At 39.6% G+C, this 12,643-nt stretch overlaps 1 protein-coding gene across 1 annotated transcript in view; it reads left to right on the top strand.

The window, feature by feature from the left end:
• Pard3b (par-3 family cell polarity regulator beta) overlaps positions 1-12,643 on the top strand; it is a 1,028,738-nt gene that overhangs the window by 554,348 nt on the left and 461,747 nt on the right. Inside the window, exons 14-15 of the mRNA XM_004626728.2 lie at positions 3,055-3,154; positions 10,345-10,460. Of these exons, the coding sequence (XP_004626785.1) occupies positions 3,055-3,154; positions 10,345-10,460 (216 nt within the window). The remainder of the gene's footprint in view (positions 1-3,054; positions 3,155-10,344; positions 10,461-12,643) is intronic.

Raw genomic sequence — 12,643 nt, 5'->3', positions numbered from 1 at the left:
AGACAGACAGACAGACAGACAGACAGACAGAGACAGACAGAGAGGGAGGGAGGGAGAGAGACAGAGACAGAGACAGAGACAGAGACAGAGACAGAGACAGAGAGAGCTTGTACCTTGTATACTCAATGAAATCCAGAAACATTATTTGTAAGAGATCAGAATTCTAGACATTCACAGTGATCATAAGCTTGAATGAAGATATTGACTCAAGAGGAAAACAATTTCTTACAACATGTGAATATGTCATTGAATACAGCACCAAATATAGAACCATCAAATAAAATTCCTACCTATGCACCTATTAGCACTTGTAAAAACCAGATAGGGTTATATGGATGTGATAAAAATTAAAGTTAGTAACTGTAGTAAAACCAAAATAGTCGAAGAAGAGGTTGCATAGAGGATGAAGAGAGGGAGCATCACACAAAGAAAGTTGTATACAGTTTAGTAGGAGAGAGACAGGTGAGTAGATTTTAGCTTGTGAGATAAATAAATGCATAGCTAATTGCAAAGAAAGCATGCTATGAATCTTGTACAGGAAGTACTTTACATAATATTAAGTAGTCCATAAACCTAGAAATGTCAGTGGATAAATAAAAACAATGAGTGTATATTTTTTAGTCACACCACAGCCCAGTAAAGCTTTGCAAAAGGATAGTGAATGCTCCAGGGCACTGTGTTTCACCAAGTGATCAGGGTCCCAAGGTGTCTCTTGGTGTCGGACAATCTAGCACCTTATCATTTGACTTTTGGGTGGTAGTTGGGGAAAAAAGAGAGAGGCTGGATATATAATTTACCATAGCAACTCACATTCCATTGGCAAGACTAGCCTAGGAGCACAGAGGGTGGGGAAATGGTATCTTGCTGTATACCCAGGAAAGAGCATTCTCTGTTGCTATTACAAAAGCTCTAAGAGATCCTAAGAACATTGAAAATTTCACAGAGAAGGAATCATTTGAGGGGGGTCTTGGGAGGAGGGCAAGACATTGGAAACTAGAGTGGGTGTTGCCATTAGATAAGCAAAGACATTGAGGCAGGTAAGCCAAAGGATGTGGTCAGGGAACAATCTATATTCTTGGTTGGCTAATGTATAAGAAGAGAGGTAGCTGGTTTCAGGTGCACAGACCTGCACCTTGAAGGCAACTGTATACAGCAACTTACTTGTTCATGTCTGTGTTCACCACCTGTGTGGAAGATGGACTGAGAGATTGAGGACAGAAAGATTAAGCTAGAAGAAAGGATGCTGTCCCAATGTGTCTCTAGTCCCTATTTGCAATATGACTGTATTGCGCTGTATTGCTCTTCCGCTCTGTTTCCCTTAGCAAATCTCTGCCTGCCTGACTGCATCCACACTGGATCACACATTGGAAATCAAAGGGGCAGCACTGGCCACCTTTGTTCATCATTCTGCTTTTTCCGTGACACCTGCTCATCAGATCTCTCGCTTCAGAGCCTCATTCCTAGGGACACGTTAGCGCAGTGACTGCCACTCTGTGCAAGCCCTAGCAAGGTGTATTCATCAGGGTTTTTCTGAGAAGCAGAATCAGCTGTGTGTGTGTGTGTGTGTGTGTGTGTGTGTGTGTGTGTGTGTGTGTGATGCAAAATCAGCCCTGTGTGTGTGTGCACACATTTATAAATAATAAAGATGTTCGTTATAAGGAATTAGATTGCAGGACTATGAAAGCTGACATCCTTAGATCTACATGCTGAGTCAGAAGCTAGAAACGCAGAAGAGCTGTTGGTGATGTTCTGGTCTAAATACAAGGCCTGAGAACCAGGATAATTAGCCATGTGTGTGGCTCCAGCCAAAGGCAAGCAAACTGGAGACCCAGGAAGAGCAATGTGGTCCAGTGCAGACAGCAGAGAAAGGTGATACATGATTCTAAGGCAGGCAGGCAGTTCTCTCTTGCTCAGGGAACGCCACCCTTTGTTCTAGTCAGGCCTCAGTCCACCCACATTGGAAAGCACAATCTGCTTTATTTATTTCAATATTAGTTTCATCTAGAAACTCCCAGCATTATATAAAAACTGTAAATGTGCACATGTTGTTTCCAGTAGCAATTCTCAGTGATAGAGATTTAGGTCTTACTCCATTAATCAAAGACAAACAGGGTCCACCTTTTATCAGTATTTCACTTTAATAGACACAGAATAAAATTCATTGTTTGTGGAACAAATCTCAGTGTTGCCTTAGCCCTGTGTGTACCATAGTTTCTAATCTGTATAGTTATGCAGAAGGTATTCTTAGGTCTCTTTAAAGATTAAAACACAAAGGTTTAAAAGAGGTTGAGTGATTTATCCAAATGCAGCAGTAGGAGCCAGGAGTGGAAACATAGCAGACTTACTCCAAAAATCATCCTCTTAACCTGGATATTCTGGAATGCTTTTCATATATTAATATTAGTATTATTTGGATTAAATGAAATAATGTATATAATGCTTACCACAATGCCTGATACATAAGATCTAATAAATCTTATTTATTCTTTGCCATAGTGATATTCAGGATAGATATTATTTTTCTAGTGAAAAAAGCAACCTGGAAAACTATGTGTTTTTCTTACATGGGAAAATAAAGATTCAGGCACTAGTTTTCTGCTTGCTCATAAAACCTTAAAACCTAAGAGCTTCCATTATGGCAAGATGCAAAAAAAAAAGAGTGTTTTTCCCATCAAGTGCATCTAGAATCTTGTTTTAAAATGTCAAGACATAGAAGATACAGCTTAGTTAATCTTGCACAAGTTACAAGTTATGAGTATGTGGCACCTTCCTAGGGATAAAAGGTATAGAAGTGAAGATACAGGGACCTAATTGGTCAAGAGTTGCTAGGAGGTCTCCAGGATAGACACACCTATTAGCAGTTACACATTTTCTCACACAGGGACTATTCCTCTGCTACCTATTCTTCCTTGAGTTCAGGGTGAAGCATTATTTATTGAAAGCATGGTTTATGTGTTAGTTAAAATTAGGTCTGAGAGATGGACCAAAACAGAACCAGGCTCAGAATGGCTCCTCCCACAGTTTACTACAGCTTCATTTGTTCATGATTTATAGACCTGGTGCTGCCCCATGATGAGTGGGCCAAATGCGAAGTCCCACCTTCCCCACCACCGCGTTCCGGGCTGGAATTGGACCTTGAAGATTACAGCCACAGGTATTGATAAAATGATGTATTGTAAATGTTCCCTGGTAAGGTATTTCTGAGAAAACTCAGCAACCTAATGCTAACTATTTCTTTTCAGAATGAGAGTCTCATGTTATATAGAATTCCTTTCCAATAAGAGCCTCTCAGAGTTGATAGCTTAGATCGCTCATAGTTTCCTTCTTGAAATTTAAAATTTGTCTTTATATTCCTAAACTTTTTCAGAAAATGGTTTTGAAAAGCTTGTAACTTGTAAACTTGAAAACTTTGAGCAATGAAACTCAAAGAAAAGCTATATAAGAAGGCATAAAACAAAGCTGAGGAAGCATAAAGCTTAGGGGAGGGTTTTACTTTTTTTCATAATTGGTCAACCTTAAAGGTATTTTAAAAAAATAGATATTTGAAAACAGTTAATGAAATATAAAAATTAAAGCAATGCCATATACAAATCTAAAATATTGAAAAGATACCCAGTATTATGTCCATTCTGTAATAGAAACTTTAAAAAATCAATAATTTTTAAAATCACAGAAGCATGAGAGAGGGAGATTTACTAAGCGTACATGCTATTTGACTAGTGGAATTCATAGATTTTGTTCTTCTGATGAGTTTTAAAAATCTTTAAATTGTCTTTTTGCTATTTTCAGTATTTATTATGGCTGTTAAAAACTGTGTATTTTATTGCATTCTGTGTCCCATGATAATCCTGTGAAATTTTTTCATTTTTCTTGCTGCAATGATAGTGTCATTTCATTATGCTTTTTAATACAATCTGCTAAAAATAAAGCAACACAGCAAGAGTGTAGCTAACTGTATTAGACAGAAACTTGTATGTGTGTGCATATAGCTATCTTTAATTCTTATATTTTTGAAATCAATTACCTTCTCAAATATGATTTCATGAACTTAATATAATTTTGTAATCAAAATAATGTTCTAGGTCAATATCTCTGTAGTTTTCATAAAAGAAAATGAGAACATACTTAATTTTTTTCATTATTTCCACTGTTTGTTTCAGCCCCAAAGGATAGTCTGTTGGTGTCAAAAAAAGTTCATGTTTTAATAAGTTCACAGCTTGTACTTGAGCGTTTATGCTGTGTACACTGTATGTACAAAACCATTGAGATGGTACAAAGCTGAGTCAGAGAGAAACCCTGCTCTCAACAAGCCAGTAGATTACTGGGCAAAGTGATAGTGAGATCATGATATCTGAAGGGATTCTTTTTTTTAAGGGATGAAATGATTCTTAAAAGAATGTGTGATAGCTATAATAATCTGGGCTTTTGAGGCAGAGGAAAGTGCTTCCAGGTACAAAAATTGGAGAACATAGTAAAAGCAGCCTTGAACTGAAGCTTAAATTGTCCCTGGAGGTGAGCATGAGATGGTCAGGAAGAAAGTGAGCTTCAGAGAGGGAAGGGCAGATAGAAGGAATAGTGAAGGGAGGGAGAGCGGATTGATCTGTACGACTTAGGCCCTGGATGGCTGGCTAGATGAGGGAGCAGCAACGAATTCTAAACACCTCCTCTGGGACACTAAATTCTTTCTGTAGTGTATGGACAGACAACAGGTCTGGCAACACCTAGATTTTCTTTGTGTATAATGTGAATTGCACAAATGGAAGAGGCCCTGTGGCCCCTGCTGGTGCAGTGCTGTTCTGGGAACTGGGGCTCTCTGTAAGAAACCTTCAGGGGAGAGAGGTGGTGAGGAGACAAGGCAGAGGAATCACTGGGATTTAGCAAGGGCCTTCGTGGCTTCTTCACTGTCTCACAGATTTCTTGCCTTCTTTTCCAGAAAGGATGTTTCTCTGTAATTTGGGGAGTAAAAATCCAGGCATACATTGTCGCCTTATGATGTAAAGCTTTATTTCTTGGTACTTCTAGTCACTTCCTTTTCACCTCTGCCTCCGAATCTTCTGTGTTGAAGCTTCTGTTCTCACCACTTTCTTAGAACTGCTCTCTTCAACATCCAGAGCAATCTCTCTTCAGCCAAATGTATGGCATTTATCAGACTGCAGTCTTCTTTTCTGCTCTGCTGTGGTTGGTCATTATGCCATTCACTCCCTCACTCAGCCTTTCAAAGTATTCCTCAGCTTTGAGCGAGACACTGTTTAAGGTACTAAAATGGACTGGAAGCAGGCAGTACAGTGTCCTCTTAAGGAGACAGACACACTGGTAACTCACTTGGAGCTGCAAAGTATCAGGTGCAGAGTTCCCTGGGTGCCCCCAGAATGAGCCCCTGGTCCTGTCTGCAGGGCTGAGGCAGCCTGCACAGGAGATGGACTGAGGGATTTCACAGGGAGTGGGAAGGAGCCCATCATCCAGAGAAGTGGTCTGAAGATCACCTGAGGTCAGAAAAACCAGGTGATTAGAAAAAAATAACACATCCTGTGCTCAGTGTGGCTGGACTGGATAGCATCCTGGGAGAGAAGCAGTGGTTGGGACATAGTCTGCCATGCTCCACAAGCTCATTGCATCAATGAAGAACAGTGGAGAAGCAAAAAAGACAATCAAACCTGAGGGTGGCAGTGTCAGGGCTTGCGCAGTTTCCATTTCAAAGGATGAAGTGGGAGGGGGAAGCTATAGATGAAAAATCCACTAGACTGGGTACCAGCAAGAGAAGAACAGGGCTTGAGCCAGAAAAGAAGCATGCATCAAAAGGAAAGGATGGCAATATTTTTGAGAGGGAAAGAGGAAGTCTCAAGCCTTGCAACCCACCCCTCCCAGGAACTGGTGACCCACACCATCCTGCAGGCCACAGTGTTTCCTAGGTAACCAGGAGCAACTGGGCTTTGGGTGTGTGAAGCTCGGGGAGGAGGGCAGACTGAAGGAGAACCAGGCGGGCTGAGTAGGAGATGCACTGTCTTCAGAAACATTCACAACTGCCTCAAAGGGAAAGCTGTGCTTTAGAAGTGCTGCCAGTCTTAGTAGAACACTGCTGTTGCATGAAGAGAGGGAAGAAATTTGATCAAATTTAATGTTTGTACTTTGAACCAGAATGAAATCAAGAAATTATTTCTACTACATCGTTAGTGATTATGAAAGGGTTAGAATATGGATGCAGACATAAATAAATATAAGGGAAATGTATTTTTACTGTGGCTCCTAAGGAAAAGCTTAAGCAAACTAACAGCGAACAGAATATATTGAATATGGGCTGGGGAGATAGCTCAGTGGTCTAAGTACCTGCCCTGCAAGCACAAGGACCCAGGTTCAATCCCCAGTACTGCATGCTGTGCCGGCCCAGGAACCCTGGGGTGCTGTGCCAGCCACTGAAACCAGTAGTAGTGGTGCACACCTGCAATCCCAGTGCTGGGGAGGCTGAGACAGGAGGCTCACCACTGGTCCAGCTATGTAGCAAGACCCTGTAGATAGACAGACAGACAGATTTTTTTAAAAAAATTTTAAAAGAATATATTGAATATTATTTACATTTTAAGCAACTTTTGAATATTCCTTGTATGTGTATATTTTTTATTTTTCTCCCCTTCCCCCTCTCGTTGCCCTCCCTCCCCACTTCTTCCCCTCCTCTTCCCTCCACACACTAGATTCCCTCCCGCTCCTACTGGTACTAGCCAGTTGCCAGAGCCTAGTCACACACCTGAGGCTTCAGACACAATGCCTTTGTTTCCGTGCATCGTTTTGCTTTTGCTTTTGGCTTTGTCGTGCATGCCTCTCCAGATCTTCTGTTTCCATTTTAGACAGTTCTCCTTGAACACTCACTGCTGCCTCTTCTGGATCTTTCACATCCCCGGTTTGTCACCATCTTCAAGACACTGGCATATGTTCCTCGCTGCCCTTATTTATTCATTATGCAGCATAATCTGACATCGAGTATCATTTCTATGTGATAGATTCCCTCGCTGTTCATGCTGAAAGCACGGCCTTTCTCTCGGCCATGTCTCTGGCCTGCTGTCAACATTCAGCTTCCTGCAGCCTCCGCGCAGCCCACTCAGCCATGAGCGTGCACTAACGCCCTTCAGAATTAAAATGTGTCCTATTTTATAGTTAATCATTGTGTCACCCACTCACTCCAAACACTTTTGATGTGTAGCATAAAATTGCAAAGCATTTCACTAGTCTAAATTACATGTCTAAACTATTTTCATGTTAACTAATTCAGCGCCGCACTTGTTTCAGTACGCGATATGCTCACGTTGGCTCTAACCCCATGATGTCGTATATTGCACACATTTCCCTCCCTAAATATCTGCCAACTCACATCTGATTTGTGTTGCCTTCCTATTTTTTCCTATGGCCAAAGGCATCTTTTTATTTAAGGTTTATCTAAGTATACTTTGTCACAATCACAATAATGGTGACAGAAATATATATGATGATCAAAGTAATAGACGTAAGTCAGGCATATAATATAAATAATGTTTCCTACATACTCATATTTATAAAGCAGCTTTGATTCCTTTGATTATCCTTAATTATATCTTAATATTTATATAAAAATAAAGTCGCTTTTTTGGACTAATCCTAACTGAATGTTACTCTGTCAAGTGACATTACCATCCTATTTTTCAAATGGAGATAGGGCTCGTTATTACCCAAGAGTAAGAAAAAAATGTGGATTCTTATTCTTACTATGTAGATTATTGACACTTTGATAAAAGAATCAAAGAATCAATTGGGGAAAGCATATATTCCTCAAAAAAAATAAATAAATAAATAAATAAATAAAACAAAAGGAAAACCTAAAATGCAAGTTTTACAAAACAGTATAATCAGACCTGCACTCACAGAAAAAATGATGTTGAATTTAGGACCAGGAATTTGTGCTCCTGAGTGGCCACTGTTTTAGCCAAAACTTGTGACTCTGATCCTGGCTTTACCCCTAGCCACCTGTGCATCCTTGGGACTTTAGTCCTCCCCTTTGGGCGTCAGAGTCTTATTTGAAAGATGAGGTGACTTTTAAGCCCTCCCGGCTCTTAAAGTTTTCGATTCTATGAAAGCCATGAGTCTTTCTGACACTAAACTCACATCATTACAAGAGATCAAAGCGTGAATAACTAAGTGCAAACCAAGGTCAGATAACACATTTAAAAGCAACTGCTTCCTAAATAGCAGGACTCAGGCGGAAGCTTGTGTTCCCAGTGGCATCTCGGTATTCTTTAGAGTAGGCTGAAAAGATGAAAGTATGGCTATTAGAAAATGCCAGACATTTTTCTCACAACCAACATATTTTACCACGTCTAGGTAGCACATCCGGTATACGTCACACCTTCACACCTCAGTGACTTCTTCTGTTGAGAATGTGCCTGGACATAAGAAGCACAAAAAAACACATAATTCTAAAGAGTAGATTTAAACATTTGAGAAAGTCTCATGAATGTGTTATGATCGCTTCACTGCAGAGTACCTGAGATCCTCATTCAGAGATAACCCTAGCCAGCCAAAACAAAAAAGATTATTACTAACTAGCTCATATCAGTTGAGCTCTTACCATGTGCTAGACATATTATTGTTAGAATATAGCATATCTTAATTTATTTCATTCTTACAACAACCTTTTAGAGTAGATTCTCTCACTACCCATTCTGTAGATATGGGTGCAGGTATATACCTTGACATCTCCTCAGTCCCCAAAACTATTTTAGTCACAGCTCTCCTGAGAGTGACAGAAACAGAAATGACAAGGAAACTGAAAAACATAGGCCAGTGAAAAAACAGAGAAACTTTTAGTAATTTGGGATGCAAGTACAGGTCTATTCATTTGCTTACTTGCAAACTATTACTACAGCACTAACTCTGTGCAAACACAAATCTCTTTACTTCCTAATCTTATCTTATGCTATCCTCTAAACTACCTTATATAGTATAGATATGTGATTATAATTATTTTAGATGTGAGGACATGGAAGATCAGAGAAGTCCTGTACCTTGCTTAGTCACACAGCAAGTACATGGCAGAGGCAGGATTGAAAGTGGGCACCTGCTCTGGCATCCTGGCTTTCAAATACCATGAAATTGTATCATTGCAGTAGATTAGTTTTAGCCATGCTAGAAGGCAATATTAGATATCCATGATGAATAAGCGTAAAAAATAAATTTACTTTGATATGTTCATTTTAACATCAATATTCTTTTATACATTTTAGAATTCTCATCCGAAAAGCATTCTTTACTATTTTATTGTTTAAAATATCAAAATTCAACTGTTTTATAAAACTCCATGTCACTCCTTTAGCTTTCCTGAGGATCCTGGGTTTAAGTTTTCACTGTTTCAGAGATGACGATAGAAGTCAAGTTGGAATAAGACATCTGTGTACTTTTTTTTTTTTTTTTTTTTTTTTTTTTCGCAACCAGGGATTGAACTCAGGCCCTTGAGCTTGCCAGGGAAGCACTTATTCCACTGAGCCATCTCCCCGGCCCCCATCTGTGTACTTTTTACACAGAGAAGATACTAAGTGAAAACATGGCTGTAACTTAATATATAAAAATATGTACTTTATTTCTATATCAAGATATGAGTATTTGTCTGTTAAGTTCTTTGCATAATCCCTTCCATCATCAAGAGAAGTAAATAAAATATGCAGCAGAAGGAACGTTCTTTGAAACTGGCCACAAGTACCACAAGTACCAGGAAGCCTGTAAGGGAAATATGACATACATCTTGTGTCAGACTTCTTAACTGTGTTCTTCATGTGACTTTTGGTATTAATGATGTGCACACTGTCTGGTCAGCATTAACAGGAGTTTTAGAAGATGGACCTGAATAAGGCAGAAAACTGAACTCCCTCAGCCAGGAGCCATTCAAGAGGATGGCTTTCTCCGAGGATGCAGCCTGTCATTTGTGTCTAAGGGAAGGGCACGCTGATCCCACAGGCCTCTCTGACCCCACTTCGGGGCCCTGCTGATATCTGGTGATGTGCTTTGAAGCGCTAATGCTTCCCAGCCCCCCCTCACCCACTTAACGTTATATATGGTACAGCAGGATCCCAATTAGCAGAAGTCAGTGAAGAGTAAAACATGATATTAGCTAGGGAATATTTTATTTAAATTGTACTCCATGATAAAATACATGAAAACAGAGTTGCTGCATCTCAAAAAAGAAAGCTGATATTCAGAGACTTGGTTTAAAATACATGGCTATGGGCTATGTAGAGAGGTGATGAGTGGCTGTGTCCAAAACTAATTCTCTCCTTTCTCTCTCTCCCTCCTCCCTCCCCCTCCGTGATACATGGCTTCTGTCCACAGCTCTGGGGTGGATTCAGCAGTATATTTTCCAGATCAGCACATCAACTTCAGACCCATGACACCGGCCAGGCAGTCTGAATCAATTAACCTGAAAGCTTCGAAGAGCATGGACCTCGGTAAGCAAGGCAGAGGTGACATCCAGGTCACTCCCCAGCCTCAGCCCATCTATCTTCCCAAATGTCCAGATTGCCCAGGTCTTGTTTCTTCAGCTCAGGCCACCGAGAGCAAGGTCTACAGACACCTGGAGGAAGGCATATGGCCATCCTATCTTTCTATCATCTCCCACACATTTTACTATAATTATCCCTTTGTCAAAGAAAGAGAGGTGATTTATTTTTAGAAAGTGGTCCATAAATAGGTCAGAAAGGCATGATCCCCTCTGGAAGCTGTGAAAGCCACAAGAATCTTTAACTCAGCTGCCTTCCTCTTTGCACTATGGCTTCTGCCATTTCATTCCTAGTGGACATAGTTATCATAGGGCCTGAGAAGACAGTGTGGTCAAATGGCACCCCTCACCCTTTGCTTCTTCTGCATGGGTTATGGCTGGGGAAGGCAGCAATGCAGAAGGTTCATCTCTTAAAATGCCCTATGACAAATCCTGTGACACTGGAGGGAGGAGTTGACCTTTGGATGTGTCGGATTGAGAGTATCGAGGTACCCTGGGACAGAGCCTCTGCAGCTCCACTGAGCTTGAGCACCTTAAGGACTTTCTGGGTAGACCAAGGTCCTCTGTCAACTGTGCTCTTCAGGCTGAACCCTGAAAGACATCGCAGATAATCCAGAACATTGCTGCCCTCCCATGGGCTCTTCGAGAGAGTATGTAAAATGAATTCTTAGCAAAATAGTCATTACTTCCTGAATGCTCAGAGGCCAGCCTCTACAATTGTTTTTCTCTAGGCATGTTTTATATTTCACTAACAACAAAAAGAAAATAGAATAATCAAAATTGCATGCTGTACCGAACAATCTAATAAATAGTGCTTATCTGTTGCTCATTTACTGGAGTTCAGGAAAATGCTCAATCATGATGAAACAAAAGAAATTGATTTTAATTTCTATAAATTAACTAAATCACTGGAAAGTACTTGTTCTGATCACCTGTAGTGAGAGACAGATAGGAAACTTTAACAAGGAAGCTGTCTTAAACCCGGTCTGCAGGGTATTTTCTCAAGTGTGAACCTCTGACCAACCAAAGGAATAATGTATGACAGTGACATTGATTATTACTAATAATTTAGGGAGCAATTTATTTTTATGAAGTACTTGATAAATATTTCCTATTCTGTCTTCCCAGTTTCTCTATAAAGAAGATGAATGAATATAAACTGCTCTTAATTTGGGAGGGAGAAATATATTACTGTTTTCTTTAGTTAATTAAAAAAATTGCCAGTATGATGGTTTTATATCTTTTCTGCAAAAGACAAAAATAATACAGCATCCATTTTAACTTAAGAGAGAAAAACATTATGGAATCTGTAAAAAAAAAAAATAAAGCCTAAGTCATGCCAAAAACTAGTTCAGCTCTTATTTATTATTACTGAAAAATTGTTTGGAGAAATTTTCTCTTTTAAATTGAAATCATCTTTACAAAATATCCGTAGTTAGAAGTCAGCCTTTGTGTTTTGCTGTGCATATCCCTTCAATGACAAAATAATACTAATATGGGTCCAGTTTACAAAATTGGGTGGATTAAGAGTTATTTTCTTTAAGGCACAAACTAAAAACTTTGGCTAAACCACACCATACAGCAGAAATACTCAAAATGCTATAAAAACATACTTTAGAGTACTCATCACAGTTTATCCTGTCCAGGAAATATACGTTAAAGCAGATAATCTGGCAGAAGGCCTGGGGGTGAGCCTGCTGGAATCGTCAGCTTCCTGTTCCCCAGAACGTGCAGTAGGATGAGCTCAATAAATGTATTGGCATTCCCAGTGTGTAAGCTCAGGGGACACCACAATGACAAGCATGTTTCCTGTTTGATTAAGAGAGTATAACGTCATGTGTAGTTTTAGTTGTCATGTATAGCCCTGGGCCAATGTTGGAAAACTGTATTTGCTGAAGAGTTGGTAATGAAGGGTAATAATACCAGTAGGATCAAGATTCATCTCCAGAAGGTTTCTACAAATGTACTTAGGTTCAATACCAAATTAGTTCTATTTTTCATCAGGAAAAATGTCCATTTCATACTTCAAAATAAAACATAAAAGTGGTGAATCTCCTACAGTATTTATTCTTTTTTTTTTCTCTCTACAATTTTTTTCCGTTTTTTATTTTATTTTTTTTCAAAGTTTTATTG

This window comes from Octodon degus, unplaced genomic scaffold (genome assembly GCF_000260255.1).
Source record: "Octodon degus isolate 3935 unplaced genomic scaffold, OctDeg1.0 scaffold00016, whole genome shotgun sequence".
In the NCBI taxonomy this organism is placed as follows: domain Eukaryota; kingdom Metazoa; phylum Chordata; class Mammalia; order Rodentia; family Octodontidae; genus Octodon; species Octodon degus.
Note: the sequence above shows the minus strand (reverse complement) of the source record. Positions and strands in the feature narration are given on the sequence as shown.